This window comes from Mizuhopecten yessoensis, unplaced genomic scaffold (genome assembly GCF_002113885.1).
Source record: "Mizuhopecten yessoensis strain PY_sf001 unplaced genomic scaffold, ASM211388v2 scaffold9301, whole genome shotgun sequence".
Classification (NCBI taxonomy): domain Eukaryota; kingdom Metazoa; phylum Mollusca; class Bivalvia; order Pectinida; family Pectinidae; genus Mizuhopecten; species Mizuhopecten yessoensis.
In genome coordinates this window covers 722043-742916 of record NW_018407979.1, presented here as the reverse complement: position 1 = coordinate 742916, position 20874 = coordinate 722043, and the positions used below count along the sequence as shown (strand labels likewise).

Sequence of the window (20874 nt, the reverse complement as noted above, 5' to 3'; positions counted from 1 at the left end):
AAACTCGCCTCGAAGTTTTAAAAAATCTCATGAAAAGAAAACTCATTTAAGATCCTGTATATAACGTATTCGCGAAATAAAGTATATTTATGACGACCATTGACCCCAGCGTTGAATTTATGGTATTATGTCCGTTAAATCTAACGCAAACTCAAAATGCCATAACGTCATTTCTCCCACAACCACTATATGCTTCCTCACTCCTGACGTTTTAGATAAACCTGCTAGGAGTTGGTAAACATTTTTTGGTTACCCACTAGTGGGTAATACTCTGGACGTTTTTTCATATGGTCAATCTTCTTATTATAATGTCAAATAGCCATGCTTTGCGACGTCAACTTACATAGTGACGTCACAGTTAATGGCAATTGTTTCCCTAAATTGGAAACGGTAATAATATATTCCCAAAGGAACCTACGATTTTTTTTATTTATCAGATCTAAACGTTGTGTGGAAAAAGGTCCCCGAACTGGTGATGGTTGATAATCAAGTTTATCTAACTCTCCTGTCTTAACACAATTTGAAAATTGACTAACTCGATTTATGTTCATTGCCCTTGATTATGACGTAACGAAGGTGATGATGAAATGGGTAACATAATGAGTATTTAGGTTTTAAATATACAGTTTATTTGTACATGCAATAATTTCATATTTTATTTCGTACTTTATATTTGCAGCGCATTTTCATTGGAAGGGTACTTGAAATGCTATTGCCATTTCTAACGATGGTCAATGTGGGAGTGACACCCGTTACCGTGACAGATTACCTTACAGCTGTATCAAATAATAGCAGATCCTCCGATCAACACCAAAAGCATCCCGTCTTGACCGACGTTACTACGACTAGACCAAATACTACAATATACTCTTATCACAAGGGAGCATCAACTATAAAACCTACCTCCACAAAAGCTTCTGGAAAAGACTCGCTCCACAAAGTTCTTACTAGGATAACGCGGACGTCAATGTGTGATTCCCAGACTTTGGGAGAAAGATCCATTTGTCCGTGGCGTAATGACGTTATGACAGAGATACCAGAACGCTCACCTTCCATATTTTATGAAGCACGTTGCCTAAGTAATACTCCAAGTGGTGTAGTCGATAGCAGTATCCGCTGTGTTACGGTAATGGTCACCTTCCACATGAACTATAAGGGCAGAAGTAACACAGTGGAGGAACAACACGCTGTTGGCTGCACACCTGTTTTATCTTGCAGAAAATGACAATAGAATATTTTTATATTGAATAAAAATCAGTTTTGCAGGCAAACGTATCTTACTTCTGAATTCTTTGCTGACAGTTATACGGTTTTCAAAAAAATATCTCATCGTGCAATAATGGTCAAAGAATTTTCGGTTCCTATTTTTTTTCATACTACTTTCGGATTGTGAATTTATTCAACCGCATTGCTTGTTTATACAGAAAATGTTTACTCAAGTATTGCAGAATAAAATCTATGGTATTGTTTTTATAATACACTTTTTCATTATATATCATAGAAATAAGATTATGATAAATAAATATTCCATAGCAAACATGCAGTATGTATAACAAGTGTAAGACCAAATATTTGTCATGTTCTTTAATGCAATAAAACACAAGATAATATAGTGAATAATGGTTAAATACCTAAGTGAATAATGATTGAATACCTAAGTGAATAATGATTGAATACCTAAGTGAATAATGATTCAATACCTAAGTGAAAAATGATTGAATACCTAAGTGACAGAAAACAATCGTAGCGATAACAACTCATGCGCATCAAAAATCCTCAAATATACTTCCCTTTAATTAAATAGCTTTACATTACCTTCTCGAAACAAGCGTATTGGGTGAATTGTGAATCTGAGTGATTTTGTTCTGTGACCATTTTCTGTCATACTCGAGTATTGCTCACAGAAACCACAAGAAAGCACCACGTGGTCTATATTAGAATTTTAATTTTACATTCATAATTATCTCGTGTGCAATAATATAGTAAGATATAAATAAATAAAACAAAAAACGAAGAGTAGTATAATCGGCTAGCCCTTTCGCCCATCTTGGGGCTCTTCAGGCGATTTAAATTTATTTGTAAGATATATATATAGATATAATTAAAACTTATACTTAACCTGACTGTTGATAATAATACACAGTTAATGTTTAACTAATTACAAAGTTTTCTTACGTAACGAAACTTATATGAGAATGTTTTAATATTGTAATAATACAAAACGTGTTCTACTTTATTTCCAACGACATACGATTTCCGTCGTTTAACGTGATCCGGTACAACCAGTCGAAACGGTTGAACCTGGAAAGAAAACAACAGTCACAGATCTACGTACGTGTGGTTCAAACGGTTCGTTACAAATGTCTGAAATACACATATGCTATAATGATGTGACCCATATCAGTAAAGCATATGTGTATTTCAGACATTTGTAACGAACTCTTGTGTGTAGATTGAGGGGTCCAGACGTGCCTGACCGAAACTAAAATGCTGAATATTGCTATTTTGCGTTTTTTCTTAAAAAAAACAATGTCAAACCAGATGCAGATTTTAAGATACGTTATATGATTTAGTGGACGCGTGAAAGAAGGACATACTATTCTTGACTGTGCTTTTTGTGTATCTCTGTCTATAGTTAAGTCCAAGTGAGTTCGTTTATCGTGGAATATTTCTGTGCCACCTGAACCGTTTCAACCGGGATAAGGAAAAGCGTACACAAAACAACGATGAGACTAATCTGATTAAAATACATCTCCTCATTATACTATCGTTCTACTATTGTTTTATACGATAGTAGAGAAAGAGGAGTTGTATTTTAATCAGATTGCGACGAGACAAGCACACAACATCATGTCATACTGACATACTAATATGATGGAATCACTCAACATCATAGCATGAATACTCAACATCATAATATGAATACACGACATCATGGCATGAATACTTACTCAACACGATTCTATTTCAACTCAACACCATGACATGTCAACCGAACATAATAATATGTCAACCGAACATTATAACATGTCAACCCACCATAGTGACATGTTAACTCAATATAATGACATGTCAACCCAACATAATGACATATCAACCCAACATAATAACATGTCAACACAACATCATGATATGATAACCGAAAATCATGGTATTTTTACCGAATATAACGACATGTCCACTCAATATAATGACATGTCAACCGAACGTCATGACAAGTCAACCCAACATAATGATATGTTAACCCAACATAATACAGACAATGAAGATAAGACCGTCGTGGCATTCCATAACAATTTCGTAAAACTAATACGTAATGCAGCCTATAGACATATTACAAAATGAAAATGATCACAAGAGAAGATTTGAATTGGTTTGTTTATGCTTTACGTTTGTTAACAGCAATGGTAATCAATGACGAGTCATGTCTTGTCGTGTTGTTGAAGTTCCCTCCTTTAACAGGAACACACTCATACTTGAAATATATGAGGTATAAAACTATCGCGAACTTCTGTGGAAATGGTGGGCGCCGATTTGGAGCAAAGAGAGCAGACAGTGATGGATATATATAGTTGGCACCACACAAAGCAGGTTAAAAAGTCTAGACTTTAGTTCACGGCACACAAAGCAGGTTATTTAAGATGTTCTACATGTGAACTACATGCACCCTACCACCAACAAGGTTACCGTTATATAAACGATGAATGTATGTACACAGTTGTAACGTAGTCTGTCCGCTAATTCGTATACGTTCGTGTTTTTATGAAATCAGTTTTGTCCTTTCGCTATGGAGCACATTCTGCGTATGATTTTTTCACAGTCTTCGTTCATGTGTGATTGGTTGTTACAGAGGATCACAGAAGAGTCCAGTGTGAGTTGTGGCTCTATATTGTTGACTATACAGTTCGTTGTCCGTTGTTTTATTGTAATAAGGAACGGTTTCCGCATATGCGCGAGAGCGCTTCAGGTCAGCAGGAAGTGTTCCAATGTTTCTGACTCTTGTTTAAGTTAAGTTAATTTAAGTTTATTCAGGTACAGAATTTGAACAATCCTCTTCACCTGACTCAAAATCATACAATACATAGTACATACTAATACTAATTAATGATGTAAACAAAATGTACAATTGTGACCAAAGTTCATATTAAAATTTCGGCTCTGTAATTATAAATCAAGTCTTGGTTTTCCCAAAACTTGTCTAGTCTATTTTTAAAACAGTTTGCGTTTGGAGCAGAATCACAGATTCTGGTAGATTGTACCATATGCGTGCTGCTCTCACGTGAAAGAGTTCCTAGAAACAGTTTTCTGGAATTTCCTCTTTCACTGTGTTTAATGGCCACATCTTACCACAACTTTCCAGAAGTACAACAGTCCTCGTCCTATACGCCACTGATCATCTTATATATTTCAATAATGTCCCCACGCATACGCCTGTATGATAATGTAGGTAGATTAAGTCTTTTAAGCCTTTCTTTTTAAGATAATTCTTGTAGTCCAGGTAAGCATCTGGTGGCACGGCGTTGAACATTTTCAATTAAATCTATGCTTGTATCTATATGGATACCAGTATACACTTACATAATCAAGTTGCGACCTGTCAAAACATTTGTATAAATGTATAAATAATTTTATATATCAATAAAATGAAAGGTTGTTCTTAGCATGGCAAACATTGAGTTGGCTTTCTTCACTTTTTCACTTATATGATTTTCAAAGTTTAATTCTGGCTCCGTCATTACTCCAATATCCCTTTTCACTCGTTGCAGTTAGTAATTCTTTATCATTAAGTTTATATTTGACATGCCAACTCTCTAGTGTTCCCGCGGACTTTCCGATGTGCATGTGTTTGCTCTTATCAGGATGCATTCTCATCAGCAAATTCTTACTCCACTTGCACATGTTATCCAAGTCTCGTTGCAATATTTTTTAATCTTCATCCTTGGTTATTACTTTGGAAACTTTAGTATCGTCTGCAAAGAGATACATATCAGAATCCACCAAGCTTGAGAGCCCATTAAAGAAAATAAATAACAAAATGAAGTCGACCAAAGACAGAACCTTGTGATATCCCGGAAGTAGCCATTGTTGTTGACATGAGAGAGGTTTGAATATCATGAGACTGTTTGATGTGAAGAGTGGTATGCACTTCATAACTTTCATTTATAATTATGAACATTATTTGCCAAGGTTAACTTGCCTAGGTCTTCTGTCATTCTACATATTTGATAAACCATATATGTGTGGGATTGATTATATGTATTATTCTTAGGTAATTAAATTGTACCGTGAACTCAGTATCTTTGTTGACTTTATACATTATCAGGCACCATGACTACAGACCTTCGTGACATTATTGGTGGCAGCGGTGGGTAAAACAGTAGGTAAAACAGCCCTGTACTATGGTACTGTTCAACCAACGAAAGTTCTCTCCAATGTATCCCTACTAGTACTGTTCACTTCATAATGTTCATGTACCCCTCGGTGGGGTAATTCACTGTTAAATACAGTATAATTATTACAGTTTAATATATATACTCAGTATTACCTTACTTATATATACATGGACACATATTACTTCCATAAATCAGTTTATAATAGACACCGGACTATTATACACCGACTGTGGTACACACAATACTTCACTATGTCCATCCGCCACATCACTTCCGGTACCTTGTGACCTCGAAAGGATTCCACCACACAACAGAATCCCACACGTGACCTTCACCTCACGGCACTTACTCTGCCACATCATCATGTCACATATCTGAACGCGCTAAACTCTAGACCCCCACACTGCATGCCCATATCTCTATATAGACTGTATGGGAGACGCCAAGCCAGCCCTGCCATCACCGTCCGCCTAGTACTAGGCCATTTACAAAACCCCTACAACAACAAAATATTCACCTTATATCGACTACTGCATGGGCGGCCATTTTACATACGAACTATACTTTACTCAAAATTCACCACACTATAAATGAAACAATACAGCAGCTTACCTGCATCTACAGCTATAGAAAGTTTAACCCCGCTCCGGGACCAACAACGAGTTCGGGGTCCAGATACCCCTCCACCACCTGCAACCTGCCTCGCCAATGTGCTGACAACACACGTGCACCCTCGCTTTCCGTTTTTGCACACGACAAGTTTTCTCTCCTACCAAAAGAGCTCCACAAGGGACTTAACTCTAGCAAAGTACTGACCCAACTTTTAAGGTGTCACACCACTACCAACTACATTACATTGTTGAGACGCAAATGAGGAACCGTGTCAATGGTTTTCTGGTAGTCCATATAAATACAATCAATATCGTGTCCTTTATCAAGAGCATCAGTCCATTTATCTAAGACTTCAAGTCACTTCAGGGAGGTTGACCTTCGAGATATAAAACCATATTGTTTTGCTGGCAAATATTTATTTAACTTCATGTGCTATAACTTTATATTTATTAAATAAGTTGACAGCTTGGATAAGTTATTGACAATCACTTACACCATTCCTTATCACTATCATGTTTGCAGATCACAATACAACCTACAATAATAATTATTGTAGGATCATAAATGTCGGGTAGCCGAGTTCGGCAATTGAGCCCTCGCTTTGACGACAGTGAGAATCTACTGTTGAAGCATGATTAGTTCATATTCAGATGATATATATTAATAATCAAATATTTAAAAGTAAATACCATATAGCAGGATATTTCCGCGGTGATATTTTTCGATTTCGCGGGTTAATAACATGATCGCAAAAATATCATCTGCGATAATATGACAAGCGTAAAAATGATCAACATTAATAAACTTCACAATCTTAATGTTGTCCGAAAATAGCGCCCAAGCGGTTTTCACGATTCAAATACATCAGGAGTATTAAATAATATTTGCAAATATATTTTATCACATAAAAGTACTGTGTTATCCAGCGAATATACACATGTCATACTTTTTTTGCGTATTAACCCATGTAATATGACCTATCAGCCCTGTGCTTGGTTGTAAGTTTCAATTGTCTCAATTGTGACGTCACACATAGGACAAGTACATGACGTCACAGACTTATGCACTGGAGTCAAAATGGCAGCTTTTTACATTTCGAGGTTGCATGAAAATTGTCGTTTTACTCGATTAATGCCTTAAATCTTGATTACTTGATAAAAAGGATCTTACACTCGTTTTCATTTCATATGAAATTTATGAAACTCGTCACGAATTTTTCATTTAAGCTCGCCAGAGGTTCGCTAAATTGAAAAATTCTTAGACTCGTTTCATAATTATCGTATGAAATGGAAACTCATGTAAGATTCTATACATATCACACGTGATATGGTTTTGTTGATGATTTGTATAATAAGATAAACTGACTTGTTGTTGCTCAATATGCTGTAATAAAGCGAATTCATATGACGTTATGGCACTTAATATGTCGAGTGGATGTCGAGTGAAAAATTAGTTCCTCCACAGGTCTAGATCGTTAAATTATAATTCGTGTAAATTCAATTTACTCAAATTTTGAGTCAAAATCGCAAACTTTAAGCCTGCGTTAATAACCCAAATGAACCCGTTATACGGTTTTCAAATGAGATACTGATCTGTATATATCAAAACACATAATTAAACAAAGACCAGATATATGCTTGGAAATGCGTGTTTTATGCTGCGGGAAAACACCCTGTAATAAACTTTTTTTGTTCTTAATATCTCACTCGTTAACACTTGGGTAATTACTTGTGTATAATATATATCATTATCAAATGCATGCTTACAATTTGTATTGTCTGAGTTCGGTTGTTATATTATCAGACATCATTGTGTGGTTGTAGCGAGTTGTATCTTCTTTCCTCCAAGGATACTGTTACATGTAGATAGCTCTCAGCTGGGGAGGTTGACATGATGAACGATTACAACCTGCTCAGAGAGATAACGAAGAGCAAGATATGTTTTTATCAGTGATCGAGGAAAATCATATACAGGACTGACGGCCACAAGACACAGGGGAAATCGTACCTATTAATACTACCCAATAGTAAAATTCGTAAACTGTAGGGGATTTTTTTGTTCTTTGTTTTGCGCTAACTTTTCAATATAAATACTCCCATGAAGTAATGTATGTCAAAAGGACCAACAATACAGTAGCAACATGGTAAGCTTGTAATTCAAGAAACATACGTAGGGTAGCATTTACTTTGTACGAGATTTATGAATGTATTTATAAAATAACCGGTTTTATAATATTGATAAATAAAGATCCTTTTTATAACTTTACCAAGTATGTATACAAATATAACGTTTTCGCCAAATAAAGTATATTTATGACGACTATTGTCCCCAGCGTTGACTTTATGGTATTATGTCCGTGGAATCTGACGAAAACTCAAAATGCCATAACGTCATTTCTCCCACAACCACCTAATGCTTCCTCATTCCTGACCTTTTGGATCAACCTGCTAGAAGTTGGTAACCATTTTTGGTTACCCACTAGTGGGTAATACTCTGGACGTTATTTCATTTGGTCAATCTTCTTATCATAACGTCAAGGAAAAATGTTTTGCGAAGTCAACTTACATAGTGACGTCACAGTTAATGGTAATTGTTTCCCTAAATTGGAAACGGTAATAATATATTCCCAAAGGAACCTACAATTTTTTATTAATCAGATCTAAACATTATGTGGAAAAAGGTCCCCGAGCTGGTGATGGTTGATAATCAAGTGTATCTAACTTTCCTGCCTTAACACAATTTGAAAATTAACTCACTCGATTTATCTTCATTGCCCTTGATTATGACGTAACGAAGGTGATGATGTAATGGGTAACATAATGAGTATTAAGGTTTTAAATATACAGTTTATTTGTACATACAATAATTTGATATTTTATTTCGTACTTTATATTTGCAGCGCATTTTGATTGGAAGGGTCCTTGAAATGCTATTGTCATTTCTAATGATGGTCAATGTGGAAGTGACACCCGTTACCGTGACAGATTACCTTACAGCTGTATCAAATAATAGCAGATCCTCCGATCAACACCAAAAGCATCCCGTCTTAACCGACGTTACTACGACTAGACCAAATACTACAATATACTCTTATCACAAGGGAGCATCAACTATAAAACCTACGTCCACAAAAGCTTCTGAAAAACACTCGCTCCACAAAGTTCGTACTAGGATAACACGGACGTCAATGTGTGATTCCCAGACTTTGGGAGAAAGATCCATTTGTCCGTGGCGTAATGACGTCATGACGGAGATACCAGAACGCTCACCTTCCATATTTTATGAAGCACGTTGCCTGAGTAATACTCCAAGTGGTGTAGTCGATAGCAGTATCCGCTGTGTACCGGTAATGGTCACCTTCCACATGAACTATAAGGGCAGAAGTAACACAGTGGAGGAACAACACGCTGTTGGCTGCACACCTGTTTTACCTTGCAGAAAATGACAATAAAATATTTTTGTATTGAATAAAAATCAGTTTTGAAGACAAATGTATATTCCTTCTAAATTCTTTCCTGACAGTTATACGGTTTTCAAAAAATATCTCATCGTGCAATAATGGTCAAAGACTATTCGGTGCCATTTTTTTATACTACTTTCGGATTGTAAATTATTCAATCGCATTGTTTGTTTCTACAGAAAATGTTTACTCAAGTATTGCAGAATAAAATCTATGTTATTGTTTTTATAATACACTTATATATTATATTATACATTATATATCATAGAAATAAAATTATGATAAATAAATATTCCATAGCATACATGCAGTATGTATAACAAGTGTAAGACCAAAGATTTTTCATGTTCTTTAATGCAATAAAACACAAGATAATATAGTGAATAATGGTTAAATACCTAAGTGAATAATGATTGAATACCTAAGTGAATAATGGTTAAATACCTCAGTGAAAAGTGATTAAATACCTAAGTGAATAATGGTTAAATACCTAAGTGAATAATGATTGAATACCTAAGTGAATAATGGTTAAATACCTAAGTGAAAAATGATTAAATACCTAAGTGAATAATGGTTAAATACCTAAGTGAATAATGATTGAATACCTAAGTGAATAATGGTTAAATACCTAAGTGAAAAATGATTAAATACCTAAGTGAATAATGGTTAAATACCTAAGTGAATAATGATTGAATACCTAAGTGAATAATGGTTAAATACCTAAGTGAAAAATGATTAAATACCTAAGTGAATAATGGTTAAATACCTAAGTGAATAATGATTGAATACCTAAGTGAATAATGGTTAAATACCTAAGTGAAAAATGATTAAATACCTAAGTGAATAATGGTTAAATACCTAAGTGAATAATGATTGAATACCTAAGTGAATAATGGTTAAATACCTAAGTGAAAAATGATTAAATACCTAAGTGAATAATGGTTAAATACCTAAGTGAATAATGATTGAATACCTAAGTGAATAATGGTTAAATACCTAAGTGAAAAATGATTAAATACCTAAGTGAATAATGGTTAAATACCTAAGTGAATAATGATTGAATACCTAAATGAATAATGGTTAAATACCTAAGTGAAAAATGATTAAATACCTAAGTGAATAATGGTTAAATACCTAAGTGAATAATGATTGAATACCTAAATGAATAATGGTTAAATACCTAGGTGAAAAATGATTAAATACCTAAGTGAATAATGGTTAAATGCCTAAGTGAATAATGATTGAATACCTAAGTGAATAAGGGTTAAATACCTAAGTGAATAATGATTGAATATCTAAGTGAATAATGGTTAAATTCCTAGGTGATTAATGATTGAATACCTAAGTGAATAATGGTAAAATACCTAAGTTAATAATGATTGAATACCTAAGTGAATAATGATTAAATATCTAAGTGAAAAATGATTGAATACCTAAGTGAATAATGGTTAAATACCTAAGTGAATAATGGTTAAATACCTAAGTTAATAATGATTGAATACCTAAGTGAATAATGATTAAATACCTAAGTGAAAAATGATTGAATACCTAAGTGAATAATGGTTAAATACCTAAGTGAATAATGATTGAATATCTAAGTGAATAATGGTTAAATACCTAAGTGAGTAATGATTGAATACCTAAGTGAATAATGGTAAAATACCTAAGTTAATAATGATTGAATACCTAAGTGAATAATGGTTAAATACCTAAGTGAATAATGATTGAATACCTAAGTGACAGAAAACAATCGTAGCGATAACAACTCATGCGCATGCGCATCAAAAATCCTCAAATATACCTCTCTTTAATATAAAAGCTTTACATTACCTTCTCGAAACAAGCGTATTGTGTGAATTGTGATTCTGAGTGATTTTGTTCTCTGACAATTTTCTGTCATACTCTAGTATTGCTCTCTATAACTACAAGAAAGCACCACGTGGCTTCTGGCCTATACCAAACGTTTACCATGTGAATAGGGGATCCCCTTGGAAGGAAGGCGCTAGATGATAATCTTTGCATGCACATTATTTAGAGACCAGCTACAGATCTGAAAGAGCAGCACGAGACACACAACACGCGCCATTTACATGTTATTTATGAAATGTTACATACATTGTACATTACAAGCATTTCATTCCCAACCGTGCTTCTGCGTATATTTAACGTCACCGTATTTTGTTCTTATATTACAGCGCGCATTAATTCCACCCTATCACATAAAGCCTATCACAGGTACGAGAAGAGCTTAACAACTTGCGAATTATCACGAGATAATATTTAACTATGAGCTCTCCCAAAACAAAATGAACTGATAATTATAAGGTTTTACATATCTATATAAACAATAGGCAGAATGGGTCTGTATCTTTTTTCCTATGTGAATTAAAAAACATGTTTCTAATAATCACAGACTATGGATGTCGTATTGGATATCTAATTGAGGCGGACAATTGAAATAAATGTACTTAGCCAGTAAAATAAGAGAAATATATGTACTGGTTCAGGTTAAAATCAAGCAGGCGGAACATGCTTATTAGACGAAAATGTCAAAGTTGTTCAGATAACATGGTGTCTGTATTTGATTCAAGTTAATCCGAAAAAAATGTTTAGGATTATCAGATGATTATTTATACGAAGTTTAAGTATAAAATTGCAAAGACAAACCTTTATATTTTTTTAATCCAATCAGATAGTGGTTTTTTTTTAATTTACCATAGACGGAGCTATAATAGGGTTGCTCACTTTTTTTGTCGAAATCAGCCACATTGTATTTTAGAGGAAGTCGGAAATTGGCGGTCATATTCGATTAATAATCAATTGGAAAAAAAGGAAAAAAACACATTTGGTCACGGCCATTAGATTTAAACTGTAGAAAGACAACCTAGAGAGGACGTATCCCCCTCTCCTGAAATACTCCATTTCTCTGATCCAGGATGTTTTATATCATAATAAGTAATTATTCCATCCCGATATCTAAGGTGTAACATTTATAACAGTCCTTTACTCCTCATTGGGTCCCTTCTGTCCACCAAACGGCCATGATATTCATTTATTCACCAATGTTTTTACATGGCCTAGGAAAGATCACAACGATTAGTCAAAATCTCTTTAGCTGTTCTGAAACAAAATATTTAAAGGAGATGATAGATGGACGACGGACGTCGAGTGATGGCGAAAACTTAACCAGCATTTCAATCAAGTATAACCAAAACGTTTGGGCCTCTAGCTAAGTTTGACTTTAAGTATAAATGTTCATTTTATGGAAAATTAGACAGCCCCAAAAGTGTTGTTGATGATAAGGTCAGGGAAGCTATTGAGCAAAAGAATATATATTATGGCAGATAACCTGCTAGTGTATTGTTCACTTAATTGTCACAATCATGCTTAACAAAACAATATATATATATATATATACATATTACGTTAAAATGACATAACAGATTAATGACATTTGAAACATGTATTCATTCAATAAATGCTTGTTCACGGCAATGATGTTGGGGGTTTCCATAGAGACTATATTTAGAAACCACTTCAAAAATGGAAAAAATACACTATATTTTATTCACTGGAAAACTGGTTCACCAGTTAAACGATGATAGACTTGGTCTGACAGATCCCCCGGGAATTTCAGACTCAAACCTTTTTGCCTTGATGCAGCAGTGCGTAATTCTTGAACTACATCGGTTATCTGGCAGGAATCCATGATTTCCACATTACACTGGGCTGGGATAATGCTTGGCAGTAAATCAGATATAAAATCAGCATTTACTTTGTGTGATGAACAACTTCATGAACCAGTTAGTATTAGAAAGACCTGTCTCCACGAACAGTGCAGTGCGTAATTTTTGGAAAGAGTCTTATAAACTTTCCTGTTACATACTATACATCATTCCTTGTTGTTTTGCAGATAAAACACTACCCTTCTGATAAACATGAACGAGGTATTTTAAGATTGATTTTCTTCTGTTCTGGCTCTTGGGCTGCCAAGGAGGCACTGTTTCCATTCACAAACTGGTAATATCTCCATGAATGCTTTGCTGACTCTATCCCCGCCTTCAGATATATATATATTAATATAGCATTCTTTGATAAAGCACTTGCAGCAGGAACACTCTGTAAATCTTGGCACCACCACCAAACAAAATAAATGTTATATACCAACATTAAAATAATGATTCAACATCTAGTTTAGTAATAAAACAATTTTCTGAGCTCAAAACATATCGCGACAGTTTAACAAGGGAACAAGTGATACTAACGGAGGTACAGAAGTTCCAAAATCCAAGGTACTCCAGTGTCTGTTTTATTAAGTGTGGTGAAATGCACACAACAAGGTGCTTCACTTTCAGTCGTTTTATATTGCTTTCATTATTTCAAATGTCGTCTAGAACTTAAGTAATAGAGGTTGCAATGTTAATCACTATTGACAAACCATAAGACTCTTTAGAAGATATCACCCCATGGAATGAAAGTTACATTGTAGACACTAGTATTGATTAACTTACCGAAGTATTCAGGTAGTTGTTTCGATATTGTGTGGTACTAAATGATATTTATGATATCTTTCTAGCTTCTAAATGTCAATGAAATATCAAATTAACGAAAACTAATGTACTTTATATAAGCCGTTTAATGGCTTTTGCGAAGAACGCTAATATAACCTGCATCATTGCCCGGTCATGCGATTAAACTGATCAAACCCTTGATTTTAATGCTTGTATGTGTCGATTTGATGGACTGAAACATAACAGGTGGGACAAAATGTAATAAAGATGCAAAACAAAATAGGTATTAATTGTGTTGGAAAATGTGAAAATATCTGTTGTTAGTCATTTTGGAATAAACAACAGTGACCTACTTTTTAAATGTGGAATACAAGACGTATTTTATCAATATAATACATATAGTTGTAACTACCATATTAATATATTGAAAATCTGAACTCAAGTTTTTCTGTAATCACCTAAACAATATACCCTATTTCTAGCGGCCCCTTTTTCATCTTCTTCACCTCCTCATTTTTCTATGAAGGGACCGATTGATACGGGGATAATATATGATGACCTAAACCTAGACTTTATTTTTCAATTAAAAAATGCTTATCGGTTATGGCATACAGAAGCATTAAAGTGGGCACCCATCCTTTACACATGTAACACGAAATATCGCCGTTTCAAAGGGTCCCATTGGGCCTGCGTGACATTATGTAAATCATCGAATTATTTACGGCACAGGATAAAATAGAAATCTATTCCTTTTTGTTTTATATTTTTTAAGTGTATCAAACGGATATGCCAGCTTTATCATGCTGATAAGAAAACAGAGCTAAGGTTAGCGACACGGTACCTTTGACGCAAATTTATCTTACGGAGACGACGGCCGATACTCAATCACAATTTGTATAAACAAACAAAAAGATATTGATGTCGAGATATTAAATTTATGCGTTGACGTTAACGTATATGTTTACTGCTGTAATATGCTAATATATATATATCATAACGAAATATATTGCAAAAGTTTAAGTCTAAATAAATTTAAGTTTAAATAAAACACAATATATCCACTCCTTCAAATCTTGTATCAGTAACTGAGTTGTCTCCCCTGATGTTATCGAAATCGTTCTTCATATCAGCCTCCTAAAGAGAGTTTGTCTATTGGTCAATCTTCAACACAGTAAGGAAGATAGACCATACTCCAGCCACACAAATCATGTATGATAATCTGATATATAACAAATAGTGACGTGGTCCTAAACTTGATAACTTAACGTTTAAAACAAATATAAATAAAACCCGATATTCATGCATATACAAGGCTGATATGAAAATATACAAACATTATTTAATCAATCACAATGTGTTTCCCGCACAGAAGTAATCCCAGTAAAACCCGAGATCATATAACGGTATTCTACAGGGATCATTTTAATTGTCAAAGTCGATGCATTGAAAGCAGTGATAGGAGGTGAAATGATGATATCAATGAGTACATTTTGCATTGATATATTGCGAACAAAACAGATTTCCACAATACTATAATCTTACTAAAAAAAAATATGACAAAAGATTGTTTCCTTAAACATTCTTATATCAACAACGAGGAATACTTATTCTACGACGTGTGAGATGTAACGACACTTTTCATTAGTTATTATCCCTGTATCATTGAACGATAGACAATGCGCACAGATTAAGCGCCGGGAAAAAATCTGCCCCCGTGTTGCCAATGCAAACAAACAGTGGGACTTATTTCCTTGATCAAATTAGGGCAAACGAGCATGTATTTATATTTGTATATTTTTGCAAACGAACAAGAAAAAACAAATCTATTTCAAACCCAGATCTACTTAAAGCTTTACAATGTCACTATTATATCAAAATGTTTCGCCAAACGTACCATGAAAATGACTCGAAATCGTATCCGTCAAGCGTTGATTTAATGTGTTGACGTGCAATGTGGACAGATTGATGAAACAAATATTCTTTAAAAAAAGCATGACGTCAGTGCTTGATGTTTATCTTCTCTATAATTAATTAAGACACCAAATGCCACCTAAAAGGAAGCTTGCGGGGATTTCCTACCCAAGATTGGAGATTGGGTTTTTCATCAAATGTTCCAAGTTGTTTTACACCAACCATACAAAATCTTCGCTCAAATTGCTAATGGGGAATGATCACGCTCAGACAGAGGGCATGATGCATCATATTTGGTTCTTTCAAATGATGATGATGATGATGATGATGATGATGATGATGATACATGTGTACCTGATGTAAATAAGCACGTAAGAATACACAGACACGTTATTTTAATTGCGCATAAAATAACCTTTCATGATTCCGTTTACTTTATTCCGTCTTTGCGTATTGCAGAGTTATCTTCTCTTGGTAGCAGGTATTGATTGTTACGTCACTTGTTTGTGAGAGTAACGTCATCAGTTTTTGAAAAAACGACGTATTTCTCACACAAACCAATGACGTAACAATCAATACCTGCTCCCAAGAGAAGATAACTCTGCAATTCGTAAAGACGGAATACCAGATGTAACGACGACTAAATATGTGGATTACTACGGTAGATTAAAAATGTAAACGCATGTATCACAAAACTGAACATATACTGTACTGCGTCATTGATATAGCAACTGACGACTAAGTACTCGAAACGTGACACATCAGGAACTAGTGATTTGAACAAACAGGTAATAAAGATTGTGCATATTTTGAACACTCAATGAAATAAATGTACATGTACAGTAATTAAGGGCCATTCTGACTCAATCAACAACGTTAAACGTTAACAGCATATGGAGAAAAGTAAAAGGACGCTGTGTATGTGTTTGAAGATTAACCACCGTTTCAGGTCGTTTTGGTACACCGTGAGTATACATGTTACCCTATGTTTCTATCTATTAAGTAGGCCTAGGCAATTCAGAGGTATCAACGACCTCATTCTGCAGCATGCATATCAATAAGACAATGTACTTTTATCGTGTAGCCAGGTAAGGCACTCGGTAAACCTCGGGTGACTCCCATATACTGTATCAATAGTGTGCCAGGAACGAGCCACCCGAGGGGTCCCGAGACTCAGCTGTTATCAGCTTTCTCTTATAGCTATCGCAGAACAAACATAGCAGCAGCGCATCCCCAGGTGAGAACGCTTACTACACATATGCATCTTATAGATTTAACACAACAGTACTAGTGTTACTGTATAGAAGATATTGTTTTTATTTGAAAGATGGTTTTTTTTCTTAAATGTGAGAAATCGGATATGTCTGGCGTTATATATATGACGTGCACACAAATTGTTTCATAAAAAGCGTGAAGATAGTACCAAATGAGCAGGTCTGGATATATGATTATTTCCTGGAATAAATGGCTATGCATAGCTTACCAAACTCGTTACAATAACAACGGTGTTACAAGCATGCGATTTTAATTTCAATTCTAAAGTTTATAGCATATACCAGTGTTGGATATGAATTATAAGACATGTATTAAAGGAGCTCCATCCTTTCGCCATTCACCAGCAGAATCCGTAGAAACTTTTGCAAAATGATAAATCGAGAAATCGAGGATTTTTTTCGTGGGGAGGGGTATACAGATAATTACACATTGCTTTTCATTTCATATTTTTACAATGCACAATAACTTTGATTCGGATGAGGGTTGTTTCCTTGTTTTCCTTCCGAAAAATATGGAACATTTCCCAGAGGAATAAGATGTTCATAATTAGAGTTGTCTCCCTTCAAATATATTAAAAATAATATGGAACTAGATTATGACATCAAAATTTTCCCATCGAGTGATTCATTTACTTTATACCATAAGATGTCACGACGACTAAATATGTGGATTAAAAATGTATACACATGTATCACAAAACTGTACATATATACTGTACTGCATCATTGATATAGCAACTGACGATATCGAGTGATTCATTTAGAAATGTAAGTACTGTATATGCATGAAGCGTTCTACACTCACACTTTCCTGATAATCAGTGTTCATTTTTCCCTTTGGCAGCCGCACAAAAAAAATGACAAAAAAAGAAAATGTTGTCTGGGCCGTAAGTTTTAAACCGTAAAAGATATTTTGATGACACTTGCATTATACATTTGTACATCACTTATGATGGGCATTGAGCTGTCATTATGCCACTGTGACATTGATCTTAGGATCAAAGGTCAAATAGGTGCAAACTTTTCAGGAACATTTTGTCGGGACAGTAGCTTTTAAACCATTAAATATAGCATAAAGAATCTTGCATCCAGACATGGTCTGGAGTGCACTGTCATTAGGTCACTGTGAGCCTGACCTCAAAGTCTAAGGTAAAATAAGTGGAAACTTTTCTGTTGTAACATTTAAACTTTAAGGGTATTGTGACTTTTAAGGCCATAGCGTTTTGCAAGGGAAGGGGGACGACTATTGGCTAATAAGGGGAGACCGATGTTTCTGATTACAAAATAAGCAGACCTCTTACTACATACTTGTTATAACAATGAATATCAACATCAAAACAAGTTATTATTCTTTTATAAAGTTGATAAATCTTGATCATGTGTGCAAGGCACACCAATTCCACTCTCCGCATACACATGGTAGTCCCGTTTTATTACTTAATATCATCAGGTACTTTTTACAAGAGGGTATCACATGTTATGCCGTTCTCACGTGCGCCAATACTTCATGCATCATAAAAATCATGATGTTTTTAAAATCCCTATATTTCACAGCGTTAGTGATTATCTTAAATGTATTTCTTCAACAGAACAACTGATGACATGGCGAACGTTTCCGCTGTTTCCATGCCCATTCTGCACGTGCGAGGTAACCACTACGATGTCGGGTACCAAACTGGCACAACGTTCCAGAACAGAATTAAGTTGTTTTACCAGCGGTCACTGCTAGTACAGGAGAAACTACTTCCGTTCTACTCTCAAAGGCGAGGACGAGAGATAGCAGAGGTTTACCTTCGGGGAGCGCGTGACAACTTCCCACATCTTATCCGTGAGATACAAGGTATGGCAGATGGCGTTGGAATGACATTTGAGGATATTTTTATTCTAAATATTGCCAAAGAAGTTTACAATTGTCATTTCAATGAAATGCAAAGTTGGCCACCGGAGTCTGATAACCTGGGATGTTCCGACATTATGATCAACACCCCGGCAGTAAAAATGATAGGTCACAACGAAGACTGCGATCCAGAATCTAAAAACTTTGGATATATGGTCAGTGCTCACGTCATAGAAGACTCAACCGATGAGAAGTTTACTGTTTTCTCGTATCCTGGCAGCTTACCTGGTGGCACTTTTGCTTTTAATCATCATGGAATGATTTTTGCCTGTAACGGACTGTATCCTAAAACTGCAATATTAGGAGCAACACCCCGATACTTCCTAAACCGATCCATGATGGCTGCCACTACAGTAGAGCATGCGCTGGAAATCGGTAGGAACGTGGGTGGTGGGTGTGCAGTCGGGTTTAATCTGAACATGGGGAACTGGAAATACCCACGTGACATGTGGGGGCTGGAAATTGGCCCTGGTGAGAAGGAAAGTAACGTCCATTTGTATACACTCACAGAACAAACCAATGCTGAAGACCCGCCCTGTTATGTACACTCCAACAATTACAAACATCTGCAAGTCGAGGAAATGGATAGTTTGTCATCTTCCGTTGCCCGTATGGAACGTATCCTAGAGTTTAAAGCGCCATCTACAGTTCAGGAATTGAAGATAATTCTAGGAGACACGAAAAATGATAAGTATCCCATCTATCGCAACCCCAGCGCTACAGACAACGGTAAGACTGTAGCCACTGCCCTGTTTGATCTTAAAGATAGAAAGATGGACCTCTACATGGATAATACAAAGTTTGATCTTTCGCCTCTCTTCACTTTGCCTCTCGTTTAGATAATGTCTTGGAATATTGATGAATTGTAAAAACACATATCCTGATAATTATTCTGGAAGTACTAGAACTGATTTAGTAAGATCCCCGGAATGTCACTCTGGGGAGGATAGTTTTATTTGAATTGCCTCAAATTATTAAAATGTGTAGCTTTGCGGACAATATTTCAAATATGTGCTTCAATTGTACAGGTGCAACCTTTATTTCGTCTAAAAATGTAAATCATTGGATGATTTCTGTAATTCATATAGTAGATGAAAATAAGCAGATACCAACATCATTGTGGAGACGTACTTGTAGAATATAATAATGTGTAACAGATAGGGGAATGGGGACAGCGTATTTAAAACAACGGTGCCATACTTATCTCTATGAACCATTCGTAATTGAGATGGCCTATGGATACATCAACAGCAATGATGGACGTTAAAACTTGTATAACAAACATAAAACACAAAAATCAAATAATGTTTTTACGAGCTGCACCAAAACTACCGTAACATATTTGTTGGTCCTGCTTACTGTATCGCCGACACCATGGGTCGAATCCGTGCAAACAAGTACGACGAGGTGCAGTGCCGCAAACGCTCTAGAACGGTGATATTGTATTTGTATTACATTTTATGTAATTATCATGAATGTTACTTCAAAACAATATATGTTCTATTCGTATTTGATATTGTAATCAGAAAGCAATAAATGATAACAGAAAGCGATAAAAGAGGTCCGACAACCGACTTCAAAGCCAGTCAATTTTACCGTTACTAGACCGACAGATTCTGTCAATATACATCAAAGGATCAGACTAGTGGACACGTCTCATCCACAAGATGGTGAACACTGAGCCTTCGATTTTGCTATGACATATACCACCAGGAGTGCAGAGAGCGTGAGTGAACGTAACATGTTACCAAATATACCACTATTTGACGATTGTTACATCAACGGAATACAGATGATATAACCTTCAAAAGATTGG

General features: G+C 35.2%; 1 protein-coding gene across 1 annotated transcript; it reads left to right on the top strand.

Moving 5' to 3' along the window:
• The first annotated feature begins 17042 nt into the window (after nucleotides 1–17042).
• LOC110457730 lies at nucleotides 17043–20730 on the top strand. Its single transcript, XM_021509115.1, has 2 exons — nucleotides 17043–17124; nucleotides 18751–20730. Exon 2 carries the CDS (start codon nucleotides 18764–18766, stop codon nucleotides 19895–19897), a length of 1134 nt encoding a protein of 377 aa, XP_021364790.1. The 5' UTR covers nucleotides 17043–17124; nucleotides 18751–18763; the 3' UTR covers nucleotides 19898–20730.
• The last annotated feature ends 144 nt before the right edge of the window (nucleotides 20731–20874 follow it).

Bases quoted from the DNA above. Each gene is read 5' to 3' on its own strand.
- LOC110457730 (XM_021509115.1), top strand. From the start codon at position 18,764: ATGGCGAACGTTTCCGCTGTTTCCATGCCCATTCTGCACGTGCGAGGT.